Source organism: Mustela nigripes, chromosome 1 (genome assembly GCF_022355385.1).
Source record: "Mustela nigripes isolate SB6536 chromosome 1, MUSNIG.SB6536, whole genome shotgun sequence".
NCBI classification, from domain to species: domain Eukaryota; kingdom Metazoa; phylum Chordata; class Mammalia; order Carnivora; family Mustelidae; genus Mustela; species Mustela nigripes.
In genome coordinates, this window is record NC_081557.1 from 151304500 (window position 1) to 151330531 (window position 26032).

General features: G+C 43.2%; 1 protein-coding gene across 4 annotated transcripts in view; it reads left to right on the plus strand.

Annotated features, from left to right (window-relative positions):
* Window positions 1-26032, plus strand: part of AFF1 (ALF transcription elongation factor 1) — a 208766-nt gene that overhangs the window by 97068 nt on the left and 85666 nt on the right. For all 4 annotated transcript variants that reach the window (XM_059375474.1, XM_059375482.1, XM_059375496.1 and 1 more), the window contains 2 exons: window positions 17503-17623; window positions 18043-18963. In XM_059375474.1, coding sequence (XP_059231457.1) covers window positions 17503-17623; window positions 18043-18963 — 1042 coding nt within the window. The remainder of the gene's footprint in view (window positions 1-17502; window positions 17624-18042; window positions 18964-26032) is intronic.

A 26032-nucleotide genomic window follows, 5' to 3' on the forward strand; every position in this document is an offset into this window, starting at 1 on the left:
ATCAGGCTCCTTGCTCAACAGGGAGCCTGCTTCTCCCTTTGCCTGCCAATCTCCCTGCCGATATCCCTGCTTGCATTTTCTCTCTCTCTCAAATAAATAATTAAAATCTTTTAAAGAAAGAAAAGAAAAGGGGCGCCTGGGTCGCTTAGTGGGTTAAAGCCTCTGCCTTCGGCTCAGGTCATGATCCCAGGGTCCTGGGATCGAGCCCCACATCGGGCTCTCTGCTCAGCAGGGAGCCTGCTTCCTCCTCTTTCTCTGCCTGCCTCTCTGCCTACTTGGGATCTCTGTCTGTCAATTAATAAATAAAATCTTAAAAAAAAAAAAAAGAAAGAAAGAATGCTTTCCCAAGTAACCTGGTGGTGGGTCCGTAGATAACCAGGAGCCTCCGAGGTTAATGGGCAAGTTGTAATTTGTCAGTCAAATTTTCTGGTTGGATGTAACCTGTTTATTTTTGTTCTGTTATCCTCCTGTGTTTTTGGTAGTCTAATGTAAATATTTCAGCCACTTCTCATCTATTTTATTGTAAGGGAATGGTTGAGTGTGTGATTGGGCTAGAATTGTAGGGAAGCAACATTCCCCTGAGGGCAGAGAGAGGGTAGCCATAATTAGTGAGAGATCCCCTACAAGGCTTTAAATCCAAGGAATAAGATCAAAATGTGTTAGGGGTGCATTCTACCTTTATTTGAAGATCTCAGTTTAATTTTATCAAGGCTGTCAGCTTGTTTCTTCACACTGTCAACCTGACAAATATCCTTTTATTTAAATAAAGGTATTCAAATACAGTGATGCAGTCTCTCACCAGACTTCTAAAGAACCAGGACACTTGAGGAACAGTAAGTTCTGACCTTTCATAGCAACCACTGGCGGGGCGCCCGGGTGGCTCAGCGGGTTAAAGCCTCTGCCTTCGGCTCAGGTCATGATCCCAGGGTCCTGGGATCAAGCCCCGCACATGGCTCTCTGTTCAACAGGGAGCCTGCTTCCACCTCTCTCTCTCTCTGCCTGCCTCTCTGCCTGCTTGTGATCTCTTGTCTGTCAAATAAATAAATAAAATCTTAAAAAAAGAAAATAGCAACCACTGGCTTAATTCTTCATATTTTCCGCAAACCACACCCGCCTGCCAGAGTAGATAGCTCAGGGAAGTTGGATGGACTCACTGTGCCTTGGGAGTTTTTAATCCCAGAGCTTCTCCTTCGGTTTTCTTTTGCTCTGCAATCTCCCTCTTATTTTGTCCTTTCCCATTCACGTCATCCTAAAAACCCTACATAATTGTAGTGTGAAGTCCATTACTCTGTTGAAGACGCAGCTGGAACCAGTGACGCGGGAATGGTTTTTATGCCCCTTACGTTTCCCACACTTTCACCAACATACGCTTTTTACCACCTTCAGCCTGCTTGAGGTTACCACCCTCAACCAGCCTTTTGAGGCTATTGACCACGAGGCCAGGCAGGGTATTAGAGCTGAGTCCTGGAGGGAGTAGATAAGATCATACAGCGGCTGGTGCCAGACCCTGGAGGTTGCCAGCTTGGCACACTTTTCACCACATACTACATTATGTTAATATTTTGGAATAAAAGAGTAAGCCTTATTAAAACTAGATAGAGACAAGAGTGGAGATTTCTCATCTTTCCCCCTCAGGTCAGGAAAGCTGATAAGAGAGAAATTTGGTTGTTACTAAAAGCCTTACATGTTTCAGAAGGAACTATTTCTGAAATAGTCTGTACTCCTTTAAAATGAAACACTTCAAAATAACTTAAAAAAAAATCACCTTTATGTTTCTTGATAATTTAGGGTCTAATCCAAGGGCTGACAAACTTTTTCTGTAAAGGACCAGATGGTAAGTATCTCAGGCTTTGCTGTCCATGCAGTCTTTGTTGTAACGAGTCACCTCTGCTGTTCCAGGACCAAAGTGACCATACACAGTGTGGAAACAAGTGGGTAGGGCTGTGTTGCAATAAATCTTTATTTATAAAAATAGATAGCTGGGCCAGATTCGCCTCACGAGCCAGTTTGCTAACCTCTGGTCTAGTTCATCTTTTTGTTTCTGCAAACTTTGGTTACTGTACATTTTTAGGTTGAAATTCAAGCATTGATCAATGTTCATTCAAATTGGAGGGTCTCCCCTCCCCCCTTGCCACTGGTAGCCTTCTTCTTTTTTTTTTTTTTAATTAAAGATTTTCTTTATGTATTTGACAGACAGAGATCACAAGTAGGCAGAGAGGCAGGCAGAGAGAGAGGTCGAAGCAGGCTCCCTGTTGAGCAGAGAGCCAGATGCGGGGCTTGATCCGGGGACCCTGGGATCATGACCTGAGCCGAAGGCAGAGGCTTTAACCCACTGAGCCACCCAGGCGCCCCTGGCAGCCTTATTTTTTTTTAAACTAATTTTACTTCAAAGCCTGAAACTTCTGGGCTGAGCATGTCAGGAAATCCAGGAACGGTTCAGGTGGGGATGTTCAACCATATGCTCCTTCTAAATTTATTTTTATTAATTTATTTATTTTAAAAAGATTTTATTTATTTCACAGACAGAGATCACAAGCAGGCAGAGAGGCAGGCAGAGAGAGGAGGAAACAGACTCCCTGATGAGCAGAGAGCCCAATGTGGAGCTCGATTCTAGGACCCTGGGATCATGACCTGAGCCGAAGGCAATGGCTTTAACACACTGAGCCACCCAGGTGCCCCTCTTTTAAATTTATTACTGAACTTTTTTTTTTTTTTTTTTTAAAGATTTTTTCTTTATTTATCTGACAGAGATCACAAGTAGGCAGAGAGGCAGGCAGAGAGAGAGGAGGAAGCAGGCTCCCTGCAGAGCAGAGAGCCCAATGTGGGGCTTGATCCCAGGACCCTGGGATCATGACCTGAGCCGAAGGCAGAGGCTTAACCCGCTGAGCCACCCAGGTGCCCCTATTACTGAACTTTTAAAATACGGAATTGTGACTGCTGGCTCAACAAACATAAGGACAGGAAGAGGTCTTGAAAATAGTGTAAAATTTGAATTAGGAAGTCAGGCCAGACTTTGCACAGCAAGGCCCTGTATCAAGTGGGCACCGAGACTGTGTTCTTTGGGGCTATGAGGAGAATGGAGGGGTGGGAGGAGTGGTCAGTTTTGTTTTTGCGATCATCTGAGGCCAGTTGAGTCCATTTGCATTCTAAACTGTGACATCCCCACTCAGTTCTTTTCTTAAAATTGACGGTTTTTTATGAGCAAAGTAATTTGAGGTCATTGTTCCAGGCTGAGGAAAGTCCACCGGCAATTCTCAGGGGATTGCCACCCCAAAATATCACGGAGGCTCTAGGGCAGCCATGTGGAGTGGGCAGCTGCAAAAGGTTGTCATCCCCATGAATTGTCAGTGGTTCTTTGGACCCTTTTGAGGAGAAATTTGGAGCTGGAGTTGGGGAATGAAGTAAGATGGTGCATACACCCCATGGTGACTGATCACCCCTCTACAACTTACATGCTTTCCCAGCAGGGGCGTGGGGACACCCTCCCCTCTTCTAAACTCCTGTCCATTCTTCAAGCTCAGATGTCACCGCTCTTAATTAAATCATCCCAGCCTCCTTCCTTGAGAGTTGGTGATTTTCTCCCCTGATTCTTTAGCACTTGGAACCAGCCTCTGCAATCACTGTTAGCAGTTTGCCCCTACCCTCCTTTTGTATTTCTCCCCCTAGATTGTAGAACCCTCACTTCTTTTGTCCTTAGGTCTAGCACATAGACGGGGAGTCAGTATTGACAGGAAACAAATCGATTTTCTGTTTTTTATTTTGTGAGGCTTAAGATCTTAGTTGGACTCTGGAAAACCATAGAAGTGCCTTTGTACTCTTAAATAACTTGAAGTGGCATAATATTTAAATGCAGTTCTGTTGGAAGAAACTGTTTTACAGTCGGAGGCTTTTAATATAAATCATCAGTGCATTTGGTAACTCTAAATGTTTGCTTATTGTTTCCTTACAATGGATATATTTGCTTCTGCTTCTCAGAGAGTTAAAAATGGAAATTTTAAAGCATTATAAAAGACACAATGTTTGAAGCTCCTGAAATGTACTTTAAAAAAAAAAATTGAGCAAACTCTCAGATTCTAGTTTACTTGTGTTGAAGAAGGTAGAGGGTGCTGTATTAAGTTTGATAAATACCCTTTGTTTTAAGCAAGTGAACTGCCTGTTGGCAGTGATAGGGAAAAGATGATATATTCTGCATATAAATGTCTGTGGCTGGGCCAAAATCCAGGCCAAAGAATCCTGACAAGCTTTGTAAGGCACACAACACTGCTTAGCAGAGGTCAAAATGAAGGGAGACTTCTCCAGAAAAACAATGACTTACTGTTTAGCTTTAAGGAGATGCCAATTATAGCCAGTGGTAGGAGGTGAGCTGGGGTTATGATGAAAATGAGAATATTTAGAAACATGTAATTGTTGCTTGTTGCCATATAAAATACCAATACATGTTTCCAGCTTTCTTCTCCTATAATAATCTCCCTGTTCTTCCTTCTTGAAATGTCTGTGGGATGAAATGGAATAGAATAATGAGGCTGCCTCTAGTTTTTATGACATTAAGCTTTCTTCCTGTGAAAACAAATGTGACATGTGCAATTAACCAAAAGAAGATAACTGTAAGTTGGGAGGTAAAGAAAAAGCTCGACGATTCTGTAAAATCGCACCAACAGTCGTTTCTTCTATTGTTGTCATCTGTTTTGTGTGATCTGCAAGAGGCTTGGATATCTTTGTGTTTTTAGGTTGGAGCCTGAAAAAAGTTTTTTTCTGTGGTAGAAAGTTTATCGTATCGTTTATATATGTCCACAGCAGCTTGTTTAACTCTGTTTAACATATAATTGACAGCAGCTTCTACTGGTCAAGTTGTGAGTTGACGGGAGAATGGACGATCCATCCTTGGGTTTAGTCCTTGGTATGCTCCCGTAAGGGAGTGGGTTTCATTAGATGAATAGAGGAGGAGCTGTACAGGTTTTTGTTTGTTTGTTCAGTAACTGAAATGTGCTGATGGGTCTCTCTGTACTCATGTAAAGAATAAATGTTTCTTAATATTTTCTTCTTTAGAAAAATCACCTCTGACCAGTTTCCTTATTATCCCATTGTTCTTCACTGTTCTTATCAATACATAGACATTGTTTTTCCTTTCATTTTCCAAATGTAAGCCCTTTCCTGTTGCTTTTTGCTGTTGGTTAGCAAGTCTAAATGCTGAGCATTTATTCTGGCTGAAGCAGTACTTGGTGCATTGGCCCGGTTTCAAACAGTTCTTCTTATCGTATGCTGTGCAATTGGTTCTCTGGAATGTGTGTGTGTTCAGTCTTGGGAGGGACTTTTCCTCCGAATGGTAAATCTGTATAGTTTTTAAACTGTTCTGTAGAATGTAATTCATTCAGTTGGATGTATGTTGGGAATTAGCTGGTGCTCAGGATGTGAAGTGACAAAAAATATCCACTTAGTATGTTTGATCTTTCAAGACTCTTCTCAACAAACAAAAAATAAACTTGCTCCTGAATAATTGCTTGAGAGAAGAGTTGCTTTTTTTTTTTTTTTAAATCCCCTTAGAGGCATTTCAGCAGTCTCATGAGATACAAGATGAATTTAGGAATGATTTGTTTTTCTCTTGCTTTCTGTGTGGTACTTGACAATTCGATCTATGAATCTGTTATTTGTAGGATGCTGTCCATATCTGCCTGTTTTTGTTTTTTTTAAATGTCTTTTGTACTGTCTCCTGAAAATGCTTCTGTTAGCTTCAGATTGTATGGTTTCTTTGTTGTTATCGAAGTTTTATTTTTAAAAGAAACCACTACTTGAGGTTCTGCATCTGTATGCAGATTTCCATCCATTCAGCCAGTACTTGTTTAGCCTAATGGGTTAGTGTTTGGTACACAGTGTGGTGGGAGAGAGAAATGGTATCTGACCTTCTGAAACTTCCATTCTTGGAGGAGGTGAGGGTGGAGAGCCAGACATAATTTAAACAGATAAATGGATAGACAAGATAGGTTTAGACAGTGATAAAGAGATGAAGCAGGGAGGAGTGCTGACGAACTCCTGCTGGGGGTCCAAGGGTGCATTTGGATCTGGGACCTAGTGGAAGAGTGCGCTTAACCTGAGGTGTTGGTGACAAGGCCCTCAGCTCTCTGGACAGAGCATCCAGGTGGGGATCAGCAGTGCACTGCTCCACTCCTTCCAGGCATGAAAGGGCCATTGAGGCTAGTATTTGAGAAGGGCAGAGGGAGGGGAATATATCTGGAGGTAGCATCTAAGAGGGGGTGTGCTCAATGAGATACCACCTCACACCAGTCAGAATGGCTTAAAATTAACAAGTCAGGGAATGGCAGATGTTGGACAGGATGCGGAGAAAGGGAAACCCTCCTACACCGTTGGTGGGAATGCAACCTGGTGCAGCCACTTTGGAAAACAGCATGGAGGTTCCTCAAAAAGTTGAAAATAGAGCTACCCTATGATCCAGAAATTGCACTACTGGATATTTACCCTAAAGATACAAACGAAGTGATCCAAAGGGGCACATGCACCCAAATGTTTATAGCAGCAATGTCCACAGTAGCCAAACTATGGAAAGAACCTAGATGTCCATCAACAGATGAATGGATAAAGAAGATGTGGTATATATACACAATGGAATACTGTGCAGCCATCAAAAGAAATGAAATCTTGAGATTTGCAACAGTGTGGATGGAACTACAGGGTATTATGCTGAGTGAAATAAGTCAATCAGAGAAAGACAATTATCATATGATCTCTGTGATAGGAGGAAGTTGAGAGGTGGTCAGGGTGGGGGGGTGGGGTGAGGGGGTGGGGTAGAGAGGGAAAAAAATGAAACAAGATGGGATCAGGAGGGAGACAAACTGTAAGAGACTCTTAATCTCATAAAACAAACTGAGGGCTGCTGGGGGGGTGGAGGAGATGGATAGAGTGACTGGGTAATGGACATTGGGGAGGGTATGTGCTATGGTGAATGCTGTGAAATGTGTGTAAACCCCTGGGGCAAATAATACATTATATGTTAATTAAAAAAAAAAAAAGAGGAGGTGTGCTGGGGATGGAGCCTTCTAGGTGAGGCTCCTAGGTTTTAATCTTGAACCCTAAGGGAAGCCTGTGGTGATCTCTCAGCAGTAGAAGGAGCCACATAATCTCATTTGTGTTTTAAAAACTCCTTAGATCCTGTATTTTTTGTTTTGTTTTCCCCACTATGCATTTATAACAGCATGGAGAGATTTTTCATTGTGGGATTTTTGTTGTTGAAGTTTTAGTCCTAGAGGCAGTGTATTAATATCATTCTGAATCTTATTTGATTTGATTTAAAATTAAATGTGTGTTTGCTATAAATATAACTCACACAGTTGGTTTTTTTTTTTTTTTTTTTTTTTGGTGTAGTATAGTTGGACTTTGATGACTAGTAATATAGCAAACCAAAAAATGAAAGCCTGTAATATTAACTGATAAACATACGGTGTTTGCTGAGGCAGCTTTCGTGGCTGACCTAGGAAAGAGAGCTGTCAGCCTCCTTCCAAACTTGAGTCATTTGATGGGTACAACAATCTGGTATAGTCAGTTTTAGGTATCAGACAGTGAATCATATTTTGTCATCAGATAATGAGTAAGACTGGCAGACTTGAGTAGAATTCTGGATTGCTTGAAATTGAGTAATGTTTGAATGTAATCATTAAGTCAAAGATGTGTAATAAGCATCACTTTTTACTGAGCATTGCGCTCTCAGGAGTAGTCCTTGCCTTTAAGGAGCTCAGTCTAATAAAGAAAATCTGTAGGCACGTGTGCAGTCTCTCTGGTTTTTGTAAATGTAAACATGAACAGATATGCAAAAACCGATGTATGGGGAGAAAGGAATATCCCAGCAGGGATGGGAGGTGAGAGTGGAGGTTGGGGCTGGGGACTGTGACGGAGAGGCAGGGATATTTCAGAAAGTTTTGAAAGTCAAGGGAGGAGTTCATGAGAGAACTGGCAGAGGCAAGGGCTGTGCTCCCCGCCCCCACCCCCATGCCTCCCAATTTCTTGTTTTTGTAGTGTCTAGAAGAGAGAGAGGGGCCGGAAATGGGTCTTAATCTACTTTGGGGTGAGAAATAAGCAGAAAGAGGTCTTACCCCCTGAAGGTTAGAAGAGGCTTCTCATTGAAGCCCAAGCCCAACCACAAGAAGGGTGTGCTTGGCTTAACCACCAATCATCTTTTAATCCTGTAGGCAGCATTTGGCTCAGAAAAAGTTGTAAATAGGTGAATAATAAGATCAGATTCATGATTTTTAGAAAATTCCATGAGGTACCTGTGTGGAGCAGAGTTGCCCAGGCAAGGAGCCTGTTGGGGCCATACTCCGAGTCAGAAGTAAGAAGACCACATGACTCTTTATTTGAATTTTGGATGCTTAATAGGTTTAATACCCCAAACATTTGTTGTTGTTGTCGAGTGTAAATTAAATGAGACAAGCATTTAAGGAAAAGCCCAGAACTTTGAGCTTGCTAGTCTACATTCTTCGTTTGTGACCACTGCATTCTTTTATTTTGTGGCTGTAATGAGCAGACTTTCACCAGCCTCCTTATTTTATAGGTATGTGATGTGGTCCTTCATGGTCAGTTGAGTGTGTAAGAAGAACGGCATGGTAATGAGGCCAGTGCTCTGGTTGATCCTAGTACAAATGAGACCTGTAGGGGAAGAGCCAACAGCTGCTACCCGTGTTTCTCATTGGTGCCAAATGTGCAGTTGCCAGTAAAGCAGGCGGACTGAGGGAGCTCGGAACACTGGGGACCTTTCTAACTAAATGGGGGGACAGAAATAGTCGGGTGGCAGATTTATCTCTAGTGAGCCTTTTGCCACTGGGGGAAGGGAAGGTGATTTCTGGATCTGCTTTCAGTTAACTGGAAGGAAGAACTGTCAGCATTTTAGGGATCCCTCCAAGAGACTGCCGTTTTCTGGAATTTCTCAGTAACATTAATACCTTCACATTTCAAATGGCATATTTACTAACCCCTAGCATATAGATTGTCAAATCTTCAAGGTCAGGAGCGGTTACTGTTGTGGTTTGTGTAATTGTGCCATTTGCATTATGACCTTCTTCAGTCAGTACTAGTTCTTCTTCTTTTTTTTTAATGTTAAAATGCATTAAAAAAAATGTTTAGAAGATAAGGGACTATGTCCTACACATAGAAATGCAGTTACTCATCTGTTTCCCGTCCCCTCATCCTCCTCTTGTTACAGCTGTGTATCCCCACCCACACAGCTTTCCTCACTGGCCTTTTAAGACCAGTGGAGAAGACAGATTCTTGTGCTTTTCCATCTATAGGGTAAATATGCCTCTTGAAATATATTTATGATCTATTAAGATAAGACTACTTTTCTAAATAACAGCTGCTTGTGTTTGGACTTTGGATCATAGTCTCTAATGCAATGCCTTATGCAGGTGGCCTATAATTATTAGTAATGGTGGACGACTGAGTCCAGGGATGCCTGGGTGGCTTAGTCATTAAGCGTCTGCCTTCGGCCCAGGTCGTGATCCCGGAGTCCTGGGATTGAGTCCCACCTCCTCCTCATCCTCCCTCTGCTGATCCCCCTGCTTGTGCGCATGCTCTCTCAAATAACTAAAATATTTTTTTAAAAAGGTAAAAGACATATTTAGGGGCGCCTGGGTGGCTCAGTCGTTAAGCGGCTTCCTTCGGCTCAGGTCATGATCTCAGAGTCCTGGGATCAAGCCCCTGAGTTGGGCTCCCTGCTTAGTGGTGAGTCTGCTTCTCTCCCTCTCACTCACTCTGCTTGTTTTCCCTCTCTCATTGTCTCCTTCTCTCTCTCTGTCAAATAAATAAAATATTTAAAAAAAGAAGACTGAGTCCAGCGTCCAAAACTGTGTTCATAGGTTCCAGTGAGGATTACTGACAAAATGTTCAACACCTTCGTATTTCTTTAGTCCTGATCTTGATGTTGTACGAGGCATTTTCTTTTGTTTTTAATCAAAAATTTTAACTACACAAATAGTAAATGGATACTTTCTTGTGGGGAAGAAAAAAGTTAAAATATTCCTTAAACCACCGCACTACCACTTACCTCCTCCACCCTAACCTGGTGCTCCTTCTTGATTTTTATAAGTGAATCCTTTCAGACCTTTGCTACATGTTAACATGCATGCAGCAAAGTAAGTGGCAGATTGATTTTGAAAGGTAAATTAATATGACTCTCATTAGGGTGGAAGTGACTGACTTTTACTCAAGTTTGCCTTGGTAGAGGCTCTCTCACTCAGTTTAAAACTTAGAGTATGCCTTTAAATTGCGTAAAAAAATCTTAAGGGTTGATTTAATTTTGCAAAATGGAGTTCTATATAACTCTTGCAGTATTCTAATGAGGCTGAGTCTTCTGTGGCAAGCAGAAGTGAGTAGCAGAGAGCTGTTACTTTGAGAAGATCCCCTGGGAGCTCCTCCAGGAAAACAACAGTGACATAATGCTGTTTTGTCGTTTCACTTGGCTGATACTTATCTTTTATATTAAATCAGATTTGGTTTTCGAAATTAAGGATTAAGTCTTTGATTGTTTTTTCTTTGTGTCGTGTGTGTTAGGTGACGGGGGAAGTAATAAAGGTGAAATCTTTGGAAGATTGAGCCTCGTGATTTTTATTACAAGAAAGCTTGTTGCAAATTCTTTCATATGCACAAAGCAGAAGAAAAGATTTTCCATTCTTTGAAGCAACACTTCTTCATTCTAACATGGAGCCGTGTTGATGTCTCATGTTTAACTTGTATTGATGAGTGATACAGTTTTAATGACAAAGCAAACTTTGTGTTTTGAAGTATATTGACTTTTTTCTGTAGTGTGTGAAAAATGTTTCCTGGATGCTAGATTGCCCGGCTAGAGAAACCTGGGGGAAAAGGGCCAGAAGATAGACTGTAAAAGTCAACAGGGGTGGTTTTCAAAATAAAATAGAAAGGTCGCTTGCACAAGAGTAAGATCCCAAACCTGCCATCCTCTGTCTCTTGGTTTGTGATATGTTCCGTCACTGTCTCTAAACCAGGGTTGCCCAACTTCTGTGAACAGATTTGAGAGTTTTTCATTTTGTTTGATCTTTTGTATATTCAGATCAGAATGGTGTAGTGCTGCTCCTAAAGCAGTAAAAAGACTTCTTTTCCAAAATGAATCCACGTTGTTGATTTGAGGATTTTTCTTTCCCTTCCGGCCAAATGTTTCTTCCATGCCTCGGGAGATGACTACATAGGAGAAATTACACTCTGTCCCCCAAGGGAGAATTAAACTTTTAAACGTGAGTTCTAGAGAGTTGGTCCCATCTATCAGAGGCAGGTCTGTGTGAAGTGGCCAGTCAAGGGTGATAAATGGGTAGTCAGCTGTGCACAGCCTGCCCCGTGGGCCAGTGTTGCCATGGAAGCGCCCAGTGGCATCCAGTGATCCTGCATGACTAACCTAGATTAGCAGCAGGGCCCGTGGGCTCCAGCCTGGAAGAAGGTGCTCCCAGCCAGACGATGGCCTAGCTCCGTGCTGCCCCTCAGCTCACGCTCAACGTGGGCCTTCCTGGTTCTGTCTGTTCCTCTTTCCACATCTGTTCCTCTCCTTTTTCAGTGCAAGGCAGGGTGAGAAAGAGGATCGCTCTCATTAGTCCCTACGGAGCTGTGATTTTGTCCTTGTATCCGAGTGTTTTACCACACCCACCCACAACCCCAAGGAGGAGCATTTGAAAAGTCAGAGTCAATGGGCCCCGACAGGCCCCAGCATGGGCTTGACTAAATGACTGCATTCAGGGGCTGAACGGGCAGCTCGGAATTCCTCAGGAGTTTCACCACCTCTCAGAAAGTGAGAGCATCCTGGCAGGTTTTCCATTTCCCAGCGCCGCCGCTCGGGCTCCTGTGTGGATGAGAGCGGTGGAATTTGGTCGTTGGAGGCGTCGGTGGCACAGTCCCCCTTTGCAATGGCTTGTGCACTTGTGTTCTGCTGGGCACACCAGGCTCTGGAAACTCAAGCCTAGGGCTACCCTTTTGGTTCCTGGTTCTCTTAACAACAACAACAACAACAACAAATGGGCACCTGGGTGGTTCAGTGGTTAAGGCCTCTGCCTTTGGCCCAGGTCATGATCCTAGACCCTGCTTAGCAAGGAGCCTGCTTCCCCCTCTCTATCTGCCTGCCTCTCTGCCTACTTGTGATCTCTGTCAAATAAATAAATAAAAAATCTTTAAAAGAAAATAATAAGAGTGGAGGGAGGTAGTTTGCTGCATTTTGCAGGGATCTTTCTGATGTATCAGCACTGCACCCTCTGCAGCTGGTGGACAGTAGTATATGTCTCAAAAGCAGGAGTGTGGTGACTGACAGTAAGTCCCTGTTTTACTTATGTGGATTTGTGGTGGAACTCCTGGCTATCTGCTCTGGGGTTCAGACTTTGCACACACACCCTCTATCCCTGGGGCCTTGTTTGTGAGTGCTGTCACTGCTTCAGAGCCTCCTCTGACTTAGTGGCCTTTTCCTCCCTAGGTGGGGACTTCTGGGCTGACCAGACAGTAGGCATCGTGGCCCACGCAACATGGCCTAGGTCAGTGGCCAGAAGTTCCTGGGGGGGGGGGGGCTGATGTCAGGTGTAGAATGGCAGGTTTGGTGCAAGTTTATTTATGGCCCGTCCTTAAAAGAAACGGATGTGAAGAGCCCCTTAGCACATTGGAGATGACTTGTGAATCCAGAGGTTATCATGGGGCTAGGGACCTCAAATTATGTGTGTAAATGTGTAAATTAAATGTGTAAATTAAAAAGGGCTCAAAAAAAAAAAAACCCTCTAAAATAAGAATTGTAATGCAGTTTTTTTAACTGGAGGAGTAACTTCATGCTGCTGGCCGGCCCTCTCTCCAAGGGCTCTGTGTCAGGTTGGTCAGCAAAGACAGACCTGTGTGGATACATTTAACCAAACGTATTTTGTGGTTCTGAGATTGCTCTGCTGGCAGGGATAAAACCTTGCTTATCTTTGAGAACAAGGAATTACAAGTGATTGTGAGTGAACGCACGTACAGCACGCTGCCTTTGTTGTTGCCCTACTTGATACAGCCTTGCTGTGCAGAACTTGCTGGCAGAACTGTGATTAAGAATACATGCTTTTTGGCCAAGCAGACCTGCATTCGAATTTTAAGGTCTATCATTTACTGCAGATTAATTTCTGAGCTTTATCTTTTTTTTCCCCCAACCGGAAAATGGGGGTCATACTCTCCCTCTCATGGAGGTGTTGTGAAAATTTAATAGGGGACAGGTGTGATGTGCCTACATCAGTGTTGACAAAATAACAGACACTGAGTGGCGGCTGTCCTTGGCAGCCTACTGTTGCTGTCATTGTTGCTCCTGTTCTTGGTAAGCTTTATTAAAGTGATCCATAGAGCCCAAGAAGAATATGCTCTCTTGTACTCCTCAGAACCACCCAGAAAGTTGCCCTGCATGGGATCTACTGACTCAGAAACTCGGGGTGCAGGATGAGTCTCTGCTCTCCACGTTCCAGCAGGTCCTCCTGGTGATTCTAGTGCTCACTGGTTTGGTAACTCCTCATCTAATACAAAATGCTCTGTGGGGAGCAGGGAAGGAGCACTTGTGCCTCACTCTGTTCCGTGTGGAACAGTGAGGAAGTCTGACCCTGAAAGGCTGATGAAGGCTGATGTGGGGATGAGGTTATCCTGAGAGGGAGAATGTTTTCTCCTCTACACCAGAGGAGAACCGCCACCTTGAATAATGAAGTGATAGCCAACTTGTAATTATTCAAAAGTAATTAACAGTCTGTGAATCATGTAGAACATGTACTACTACCTGAAATCCCCTCATTGAAAATTTTCCATCCACCCGCTCTTTTCTTGTAGCTTGGATTAAAAATGATGTGTAAGGCTGAACAGTGATTTACTTACTTATGCTACTATTATGTTGATACTTTTAAAATTTGTGTTTCCCCTGGTACCAAAATGGAACCAAGAAAAAGAAGATATTCGTGAAAAATAATTGCTTATGAACCTTAAGAAACCATTCTTTAAACCGTTGAAAACCTACAGGAAGTAAAAGCCAAATAAACCAGAAAGCTCTCCCTAGTACAACTCGTAAAACCTGGTCAATGGCAAGGAGAAGGTAGACAGTCCAGAAGAGTGAGAGCCCACAGCCTATCCAGTGTAGTCCTGGGAATTGTGGACTCATCACTTCCTGTCTCTTCTGCCTTCTTCTGTTCTGCCTGGAGCCTTGGGGAGTGAGACCCAAGGGAGGGTGAAGGGGGAGAGTGAGTTTCTTTCACAAAGTCTAGACCTCCTAAAACTCATCCTACCATGGCCACTTGTGAGGTCTATACTCATCTCACTATTTTTTGGGTTTTTCAGTTGAAGAAGGGTAGTGGTTAATCTTTAAAAAAAAAAAAAAAAAAATCAAAGCTTGTTTCAAAATTGGTATAGTATTACACATGTCTGCCAATAAAAATCTTGATGTGGGTTTTAGCTTTTTTAATCTAATGAGGTAAAACCTTTAATTAAACAGAGTCCATAATTTAATGGGATTTCTTCCCTGTGGGAGGTACCTTGTATTTTGAATCACATAGCACTAAGCCAGTGTTCGGAATGTTGTAAAATTGGGTTCTTATTATTTCCATAGCAATTTTTATTATTTAAGAACTGAAACCTAGAGGTGTGTGGGAAAACTTACCGAACTGATACCGAGATAAGGTGGTGCTGATCAATTTAGAAACGCTTCAGTACTTTTAAGCCAGAGTAGCTTTTCTTACAGGTATGTGTGGCATTGATAGGAAGATTACGTGAGGACCCCAGGCGGCCTGATGGTTGAGACATTACTTGTTCACACCCCCAGTTTTCAATCTGGTGCTGAGAATTTTGCCATTTGGGGTTGCCTTTTTGGAGACAAAGGTAGCAATTCAGAAGTGAGCCGGGACTCTAGTGTTGGAACCCGCAGAATCAGGAAGGGAGAAAAGGGTAAAGCAGATGCCCTGGGGAAGCTACTTCTCCTCCTGTGTGCACCCCATGCGGGGTCCTCATGCCACCGAGCTTTGGAAAAGGGACGCTTGTCCCTTCAGGACAGTTGTGCTCCCCACCCCCTCTGCAAACAAAGTGGTGGGAAGAGCAAGTTTGAAGGAAAAAAGTTACTTCCTGATCAACCCTCTTTTAAAAAAAAAAAAAAGCCATTGAGGAATTACCGAAATTCTAAAATAACCGAAAGGAATTCCTGAGTGGCCAAGTCCACTGTGCTTCTTTCAACCAGATATAAACCTGACTGTCCAAAATATGTGAGATTCAGGCTCTGTTAAAGAAGACTCCAAAGCCAGTTTCTTTCTTTCTTTCTTTCTTTTTTTTTTTTTTTAAGATTTTATTTATTTATTTGACAGAGAGTGATCACAAGTAGGCAGAGAGGCAGGCAGAGAGAGAGAGAGAGAGAGAGGAGGAAGCAGGCTCCCTGCTGAGCAGAGAGCAAAGCCAGTTTCTGATTTAGTTTTTTTTCTCCTCTATTCAGTATGTTGACTTTAACATAAATTGTTCCCTTTGTAGTTCTATAAAGTAGGCCATCGAGATATCCATCGTTGAGGAAAAGTTTTTGTTGTGGTGGTCTAAGCAGGGAATTCTTTTCCACATCTAGGTGAATATAGCCGAGTAGCTTAGACTCCCTACCACCTTAAGGCTATGAAGATAAAGAAAAATCACTTTTTAAAATGGCTGTTCTAATAAAATTAACTTTTATTTTTAATTACAAGTAAGTTTTAAAAAATACACTGAAGCATAGTGGCTGTTTTTTAATTTGAAAGTATTTAATGATTAGTTTCTGTGTAAAGTACCATGCATTAGCATCAGGGGAGAAATAAACGAGAGGTTCTGTTTTGATGGAGTTCACATTCTCGGGGAAAGGTGAGGAGGAGAGAGAAGCAATCAGTATCTTCCATCAGCACAGGCTTGGTGGATTTGAGGAAGCCTTTAGAGTGGGTATCATGGGAACCACTCAGGAGATGTGCTGGTAGCTGAAAATTGGGGATGGGGATGTGAGGTTGAGAGAGAAGCAGAGGAAATGTGTGTGATTAGAATGAAAGCATCAAAGTCCGGATACCAAGGAGGAGTAAGGAATAGTCTGGAATGCGGAATACAGAGATGGTTTGCAGGAGAATCCTATTTCCTGGGCAAGCTGGTCTTGGAAGAATTGGTTATCGTTCAGAGTTCTGGGGTGGGGAGTGGAATGCAAAAGACTGCTTTTAACAGGATATGTTTGGGGAATGGACATGGCTGGCTGGTTAGAATGCATGGGGCAGGCCTGCAGGGAAACAGTAGGGGGTAATATCTAGAGTAGATCTGTTCCAGATTCTTGGGGTGATTTTAGCGCCAAAGCAAGGATTTCAAGTTTATTCTGCATCAACAAAGAGCCACCAAATGCCTGGTATTTTAAAATGTGGACAGTGGCACGAGAACCATACCTTAGATTGTGTTTATGTCCATGAAAAATCTAGTTTAGAGGGACAATATGTTGGCGAGGCAGGGAGAGCAGTAAGAGGGTTTTGGCAGAGGAAATAAGAGAAGTCATGAGAGCAGAGAGGTCAGGAAAAAGGCGTGTCTGAGATCAGGACTAGAGTTTCTAAAGGTACATACAGTTTTAGCAGGGCGGTTTAAAGTTTTCCTTCTTATTTACATAATGTTGGGGGAGAAGATTCAGTAGCTGCCCTGGAAGCAAGTGTATGAGGGCAAAAATTCAGTTTATAGTTCCTGTTTTCATTATTCTATATCCCATGTGTTGCCCACCTGAGGCAGGCCCACTTTGGTTTACCTGCTGGCTAAAACTGCACTCTGGTTGGTTTCCTTCTCTGCCATTTGTCAGTGAATGCATTTTTAACCCTTTTGGTGCTAGGGCTGATGATTTAGGATGTATTTTTATGTGGTTTAAGTAGGGCAATCAGATTATCAGACTTCTTGGTAGGTAAAGCTGATATCTAAGATTGGATTTTCCCATCCTTGACATTTGAAAGGAGAAATAAAAATTACCTTTTGGGGTTTAACATGCCAAGACACTCCCAGTAGAATAGGCTGAGAATAAAGTAAATGCTGTTTTGGGTGCTTGGTAATCTTTTAATTATGAAATAAGCCTTTTGATTCTAATCTTCCAAAATGTATAATACTGATCCAGGAAAACAGCCTTTCTTAAAGTTCACATCCTGCTGACTCCGTCAGATGAAAAGCTCCTACCTCTACCCCATATTTTGCAAGCTGAAAATAAAAATGTCATTAATCTTGTCTCTGTTCCACGACTGCCTATAAAAGACTGTTCAGTTTGGAGTCAGTCTGGAGTCAGTCTTACAGAGTGAATGCTTAGGTTTCTGGAGCCGGGACCCAAGGCCGGAGAGTCACAGCCTTTAATCCAGGCGTGGGTTGAGGGACTTAGGCCTTCTTTAAAACCTTACCCTTGTCATCACTTCTTGTTGACCTCTCCTGGTCTCCCTCACACATGCACATATGCATAGCAAAACTTGGACACTGATACATTTCATTATTTTTCTTCTTTTGTGGCATCTGAAACAGCTTGTACAATGAAGACAGAAACCTGCTTCGAATTAGAGAGAAGGAGAGACGCAACCAGGAAGCTCACCAAGAGAAAGAGGCCTTTCCTGAAAAGATCCCCCTTTTTGGAGAGCCCTATAAGGTATTTATTTATTTATTGAATATTAGAAAGCCTGATTTATCACCAGATTTAACTCTGTGATGAAAGTGAGTTTGAACAAGGGCCATATATGTGGAAATAAGACAACTTATCTTAGATTGTCTTTGAAAACAAACTATGAAAATTCTCTGAACCTTGTTATTCAAATTGCTAGAGTTTGTGATCTTCTTTTGTAATGTTAGTCTCCTGTCTTTAATAATGTTTGTCCAGGACAGACTTCTCAACAGGGGAACCGAGTTTAAACTGCATGTTAAATGTTAGGTTACACATTAAATCGAAGTTTTTTTTTTTTTTTTCTCTTCCTTTAAATGGTACTATGTAACATTATTTATTAAATGCTGATTTTCCTTAGTGGCCTCCGTCACCCCCCACCCCCGTATCTAACTGCTATATTTTTCCAGACAGAAAAAGGTGACGAGCTATCCAGTCGAATACAGAACATGTTGGGAAACTATGAAGAAGTGAAGGAGTTCCTTAGTACCAAGTCCCACCCTCATCACTTGGATGCTTCTGAAAGTGGGTTGGGAAAGCCAAGATATCCTTTATTTCCTGAGAAGGGGAGCAGCATTCCACCCCACTCCTTCCACACTAGTGCCCACCACCAGCCTGTTAACACTCCTGCCTCTGGACCACTTCCTGTTGGTAACATTAGCCACAATCCAAAGATGGCACAGCCAAGAATGGAACCAATGTCAAATCCTCATGTCAAAAGCTATGGCCCACCTGACAGCCAGCACCCGACCCAAGATCGCCTCAGTCAGGAGGGCTGCGGCTCCAGTCATCACAAAAAGGGTGAGCGCAGAGCTGATGGAGACCGCTGTGCTCTGGTGACAGGCTTGGCTCCAGAGAGGGAGCTCGCTCCCTTACTCTGCTTGCCTTCTCCAGTTCCCCCACTGTCACCTGTACATTCCAACCAGCAAACTCTTCCCAGAACACAAGGAAGCAGCAAAGTTCACAGCAGTAACAGTAACAGCAAAGGCTATTGCCCAGCCAAATCTCCCAAAGAGCTCGTGGTAAAGGCCCACGATAAAGAGACTGCTCAAGACAGTTTAGTGGCAGTTGCCAGCCTTGGCGTGGCCCCTCCCCAGCCACCTTCTCAGACTTTCCCCCCACCCTCCCTCCCCTCAAAAACTGTTGCAATGCAGCAGAAGCCCACGGCTTATGTCCGGCCCATGGATGGTCAAGATCAGGCTCCTAGTGAGTCTCCTGAACTGAAACCACTGCCGGAAGACTACCGGCAACAGACCTTTGAAAAAACAGACTTAAAAGTGCCTGCCAAAGCCAAGCTCACCAAGCTGAAGATGCCGTCTCAGTCAGCTGAGGTGAGTGGAATTTTGTATGTGGGGCAATTCCAGTATGAAGGAAAATTTGAGATGGAAGTTTCTGGAGAATTGGGGACCTGGGTATCAATGGCTTTTGGGTTGTGAGATTCCTTTTTGGCTTTAGGATCTTGTTGCCCCACAGAGAACTCAGGTCTGAAAGGAATTATCGCTAACAGATACTGAAATGTGATTTTCAGGAAAGATTTTGTTGTTGTTTTTCAGTATTTTTACTGAACCATAATTTATATGCTGTAAAATATAGATTAAGAGTACAGTTTGCTATGATTTGAAAAATTTATACACCTGTATGGCCCATAACCAAGTCATGGTATTTATCATGAGAAAGGTTCAGGAAGATTTTGAGCTGTCATGGTTTTTTGTTTTTGTTTTTATTTTTACTTGTTTGGGGGAACACTGACTTTTTTTTTTTTTTAAGTTTATTTGACAGAGAGAGGGAACACAAGCTGGGGAGTGGGAGGAGAAGCAGGCTTCCCGCTGAGCAGGGAGACCAATGCAGGGCTCCATCCTAGGACCCAGGGATCATGACCTGAGCCAGAGGCAATCACTGAGCCACCCGAGCCACCCTGAACACTGACTTATTTAACATTGTAGAGCAAAAAAAAAAAAGGGGGGGGGTACTTCCTCAGCTCCAGTTGATTTTTTTCTGAGATCCAAACCATAAAAAAGTAAAAATAAGAGATTAAAATGTTGAAGGCAAAGTATTTCTAAAGATGTGTTCCGTGTAAATTACAAGAAAATCTGAAACTAAAGTTTTGTTCTAATGTATTTTTATTTACCACCTAAGAAGACTGGGGGGGTGTCTCCTTTGAAGTGAGTCACAAAGACGATATAGAAAGCTATTCAGCAATGTTTTTTTCAAGTGACCAAAATACTTTTATCTTTTTAAAGAACAACAAAAAAATTCCTTTCTCCACTCCTTTAGTAAATGGCTGCATTGTATTTGAATGAAGAGAATCAGGGCCCACATCTTATCAGTGAAATTCTAAATTAGCAATAGTTACTCCAAAATTCAGATTAGTAGTGCAAAGTGGAATGTTTGAAGTGAATTTGTCTGAAAGCTTATCTGTTAAGGTAATGTCCTTGGTTTAGTCACAGCTATTGTATGAACCTTCTAATTTGCATATCCATTGCTCAAAGGCTTCTGTGTGCACCCAGATAGCAGCCTTACCTGGGGCTTGAAGGTAAAAATTCCTTACGGCTTAAAAACAAAACCAAACAGACTCCAGGAAAGATAACCCTTATCTTGAAGGAGGAAAATCTGTTCTTCTGGGGTGTCAGCTTTTGGTTTAGAAGAGGTTCTGCTCTGTCCACAGTCAGCTGTTGAGCTGGAGTGAGTCTGGATGTCTTCAGAATGGGGCTTGTGTGGAGGCTGAGGGAAAAATGGGAAAGGGGGAGACAGCAAGTGGTGGAAGTGATCAAGCTGGCAGAGCTCTACATTTAACCTCAAGTCATGAAGATTCACCACAATGAGATATTTGTTAATGAGATATCTCACTGTAATGAGATATTTTGTGCTGTGCTGGGAGGAGGGGTAGGCAGCAAATTAGGGTGGAGTGGAATGAAGTGAAATATTCCCCCCCTCATAATGGCCAGTCAGCCTGCTTTATAATTTGTTCAGTGAAGAACTTAGTGTGAATTTCTTTGCCTTGTTTGTCAAATAAGGTATGTTCTGTTTTCCCAGTTTAAAAAACCGATGAGAGGGAAATTTAAACGTATTTTCTTTTTTTAAAGATTTTTATTTATTTATTTGACAGACAGAGATCACAAGTAGGCAGAGAGAGGAAGGGAAGCAGGCTCCCTGCCGAACAGAGTCTGATGTGGGACTCCATCCCAGGACCCTGGGATCATGACCTGAGCTGAAGGCAGAGGCTTTAACCCACTGAGCCACCCAGGTGCCCCTAAACGTATTTTCTTTAAAAAAAAAGCAACTAAAAATTTATTTAAAGCAAATTTAGGAAAAATCAGCGAATGTTTACATTGTTTACTAAGTGCTGGACCATATTTCTAAGTGGGGTGTGTGTGTGTGTGTGTGTGTGTGTGTGTGTGTGTGTGTGTGTGAAAAGCCAAGCCAGTACTGGTCCCTGCCACAGGGGCGATGATAGTCTAGTAGTGTGTAGGTCAGCCACCAGCACCAGAAACAAGTAGAACAACTGAGTACAGACTGTCCTACTGCTTGGTACTTGGGAAAAGTTTCAGATGGCAGCCTTAAAGCTGTGAACCTAGTTACTGTGGTCCACCAGTCGGATTTCCTGTAGACCTTCCAGAGGAGAGTCCTGGTTAACTTTTTCCTTCCTTGGTGAAAGATAAGCCAAGTTGAGATTTCTCTAAGGCCTCAAAGCTGCTCAGATTTAGTGTGTATTTCAAACCTAGGACCATGCCAGATGGCCCTTGAGTATTTTCTGGAGTGGATCTTTGAAATGAGCAAAATCCTCCCTAGGTTCGGTGATTGGAGAATGGGGTTTTCCTGGCACAAGGTCATCTGCTGGCAGTAGTTTGAGTAGATGTAAACTTTTCTGTGTCTGGCCTATGTTTGCAGTGAGCGTTCATTTTAATATGGCTCTGTCTGGTTTTCTGTTCAGGGTTCTCATGCTAGTACCAGCTGTAGTACCAACTGCCTTGGAGTCCCTGGGCAGATGGAGGGCGCCACGCAGCTGACGTGAAGGGGGAGTTCAGAGCTAAGATCTCAGAGTGGAGGGGACATCCGTCCAGGAAGCAGGGGTATTTGGATCTCAAATTTTAATATTCTAATGAATCAAAGGAAGGCATAGATAGAGATGGGGCTCCAAAAAAGCAGGGAGTTCACCCCCGAGCAAGTAAAACTCTGGATATAGAACCAGACTATTAGGAGTATCTAGGGCTGTTTGTGACTGTGACGGAGGGGAAGAAGGCTGGAGAATGGGGGATAGAGGAAGTTGGCTGTTGGTAGCCCTGAGAGAAGGGGTGTGGGGATAGCCAAGTGGTTTTCCTTTATTTGCTTAATTTGTCCTAAGGCAAGTCAGAGGAGGTTTTCTTTTCTGACTTTCTGGGTTTGAGGGTTTTGCGGTTTCTTTGCTGCCACCCCCTTCCCTACGGCTTCCACGAAACAGTATTTTAAAAGATGAACCAAACTGGGAAAATTGTCTCGACTGCCTGGCTCTCCTTCATTCTCAAGCCACGTCCATGTGAGTTCCTTACACCACACTGCCCTTGCATTTTGTGGGAGACAAATGTGGTTTGTATATTTTAGCTGGTTCTCCTAAAAAATGATACTCTTTTCTGGAATAAGTCATTCTAACAGTTAAAACTTAGTCTATCCTAGAATCCTACAGGACAAAAATGATCAAAACATCAATATTCTTTTTTTTTTTTTTTTGTCAAGATGGTTTTATTTTTTTATTTGAGAAAGAGAGTGAGAAAGACAGAGTATGGTTGGGGGGTAGAAGGCAGACCGGGAGGCAGAAGCAGACTCCCTGCTGAACAGGGAGCCACTATGGGGCTTAGTCCCAGGACCCTGGGATCATGATCTGAGCTGAAGGCAGATCCTTAACTGACTGAGCCACGCAGGGGCCCCAAAAGGTCAATAATCCGACCACATTGAGGCCTGGCTCACAAAAATCTGCCCTTGGTTTTTCTGTGGGCGTGTCAGTTTTAGTTTTGTGTCAACTGGAAGATGTCTAGCAGCTTGAAATGACCCATCGGAGGGGTAGAGGGGTATAGCCAAGACTCGGTGACCGCACGTGGACACTTTCTAGCAGTAGAGTTGCCATATAAGATGGACCTGCCCAAGCGGAAGGCTGAGAGATTCCTCTCTATCCCTCTTTTAATTTTATTTGAGACCCAACAAGTGATGGCAGGGGAGGCAGAGGGACAGAGGAAGGAAGAAGAAGACTTCCCACTGAGCAGGGAGCCTGAAGCCCAGCTTGATCCCAGGACTCTGAGATCATGACCTGAGTCAAAGGCAAATGGTTGACTTGAGTGAGCCACCTAGGCACCCCTCTTTTTTTTTTATTTTTAAAGTAGGCTCCATAGGGCTTGAATTCATGACCCGGAGATCAAGACCTGAGCTGAGACCAAGAGTTGGATGCTCAGCCAGCTGAGCCACCCAGTTGCCCCATCCCTCTTTTCCACCCAAAGATATCAGGTGAAAATGAGAGAAAAACCATGGCATGTCTGTGTTGTGTTCCTGAGCATAGGCCCCAGGATGGGGAGGCGGGGATTAGATACAAGCTTTATGAAATCGATGTTTTATTGACACAGAAATGGAATAAGCCAAGATGGGCATTTTAAGTTGTGTACTGGGTTTAGAATTTTAGACTTCTGTAGCTAAATGTACAGCCCTTTCATTTTGTAACTAAGTCCTGGGAGGAGGAAGTCGCAGAATTTCGCCAAAATTTACAGTTAGTAGCAGAGCTGGAGCTCAAGCTCTCAGTTCTATGATCTTTCTACTTGGGCTTATTAAGTACGAATGGAGACTGCTGGAAGGTCTTGAGCGGGGCAGAGATGGATCTTACTTTTCTGAAAAAAATCATTCTGGCTTTTGGGTAGAAAATGGCTTGAGGGACAGGGTTGGAAGCAGGGAGACCAGTAGGGCTTGAGAGATGATGACAGTTTGGAGTAGGATAATAGGAGTGGACCAGGCAGATTCCAGATGTTTTTGGCAGGGACCTGATAGGGCTTTGGTTGACCAGAGATGGGAGTGCGCCTGAGATGAGGGAAAGTGAGACACCAAGGCTTGTTTGACTTGATGGATTTGGATGCTGGGATGGTAACTGCTGCTGAGGTGGGCATGACCTGAGCCGAACAAGTCTGGAGGGAAAACCAAGAGGTCTGAGTAGATCGCATAGTAAGTTTGAGATGTCATCATTCGTCCAGGTAGATGCGTCAAGTGGTAGACCAGCTCAGAAAAAAATGTTAAGATTGGAAATGATACGTTTGGGCTATATTTGCATAAAATAGGTATTTAAAGCTTTAGGACTGAAAATTCCCTGAAGCAAGCAAGCCCTTCCTGGCTCAGCTTACGCTTGGCAAGGGGCAGTAAGCAGGTGGGAAGCAATGAGGATGGGTTGGGTCTTCAGAAACAAACTGAAGACCATGCTGGGAACCTGAGACTCTGCTTATAAAGTAGTAGAAATGGTTGCTTTCTGTTTTTTTTTTTTCACTTCGTTTGAAGTGTGCATGTAAAGGTACAGTTATCTTAATTTATTCAAATAACTGATTGGCATCTGGAGAACTTACTATAAACTTGAATTTGCCGCAGCTTCTATTTCCTTACGTGGCCCTGTGCCATACCCCTCCAGATGAATCCAGTTTTGAGTCCTAGTGGTCTCTCATTTCCTTGTGGCCTCTTATGGCATCAGTGAGGAATGATATGTTACCAAAAGCTTCTACCTAGTTTCCAAAACCTGGGTGTCACCTGCAGTTGTGAATTCATTGTTGGACTATCTTGACTCATGGCAATTCTTAAACTGAGCCTTCCATTTTCAATAAACTGCCTGCCCAACAGTACGAATTAATCCACAGTGGAAAATTGTTTAATAGTGACTCACTGTGCATTCATATGTGCAGATAGTCTTTCCTACTTCCATATTAGTTCTCTTATTATCTTAAACCTTGAAAAGAGCAACTAACCCTTGAGGCAGTTCAGCTTTGGTGTGTTGGTGTCACGTATCCTGTTGATGTGAGGTTCAGTAGTTCATTCTCCCCTGTACACATCATCAACTCTGCACCTTCTAACTAAAATACCCAGAGCACCTACTGTGTGGCGGGCCTCGTGGTTCTGAGCCTCTCGGACCTTGACCATCTAGTTAGGAACCTACATCGTGTAGATAGCCACTCAGATCAAATTGTAAGAACTTGGACAAGCACTGTAAAGGAAGGAATCCACAATCTGTTGTAAGAGGGATAAACAGGGGCTGTGACTTACAATGAAGGAGCTCAGAGAAGAATTCAAACAAGACCTAAATAGTGAGTAAAAGTCGCAGAAGTGAGCGGTTGTCTTAGTCTGTTTGGGCTGCTGTGAACAAAGTACCACAGACTGGGTAGCTTATAAACAACAGAAATTTATTTCTGGCAGTTCCGAAGGCTGGAAGTCCAGGGTCAAGGCACTAGGAGCAATCACGTTCTCAAGAGGACCTTCTTCCTACTTTCTAGTTGTTGTTTTCTCATTGTATTCTCACTTGGTGAACGGAGTTGGGATCTCTGGAACAACTTCTTCTTCTTCTTCTTCTTCTTTTTTTTAAAGATTTTATTTATTTATTTTTTTGACAGACAGAGATCACAAGTAGGCAGAGAGGGAAGAAGCAGGCCTCCAGCTGAGCAGAGAGCCCGATGCGGGGCTCGATCCCAGGACCCTGGGATCATGACCTGAGCTGAAGGCAGAGGCTTTAACCCACTGAGCCGCCCAGGTGCCCCTCTCTGGAACTTGTTTATAAGGCACTGATCCCATTGGCAAGGGCTCTGCCCAAAGGCGCCACCTCTTTCTGCCATCACCTTTGGGATTTCCGCATGAATTTAGGAAATCAGCATGGATTTGGGGAGCACATAGACCTTCAGACCATGGCAGATGTGCTAAGGGTTAGGCAGCCTCAGTATTCCAGGAGGAGGGAGCAGCGTGTGCCACTCCCTAATGCCACGTGATGTGCAGAGACCGTGACAAGTCCTCTTGGGGTATAAGCTCAGTACTGTAGATCCAAGGGGATTTTTTTGCTTTCATTCCGAAACTTGGCAGCACATCAGAATTGCCTGGGGAAGGCAGGTAAAGATACAAGTTGTAGAAAATAAAAATCCATAGTCTTCCACCCCAGGAGATGGTTCTGCAGGTATATGTAGGCTCCAGAATCTTCATCTCTGGTTTTCAGGAGGTTTGTTCTGGAGCGTGGACAGGAAATCTACTTGACAAGGGCTGAAAACCCACCCCAGTGTGGTAGAAGACAGCCCTCTTCATGGTGGTCCCAGTGTCTCCCAAGTGGGCCTCAGACAAAAAGATCAGGCTGAATTGAACGAGAGCAGCCCCAGGGAAGGAATGAGGGAGGAAGACTCCAAAGACTCTGCTCTTCTTTCTCCATGGCCC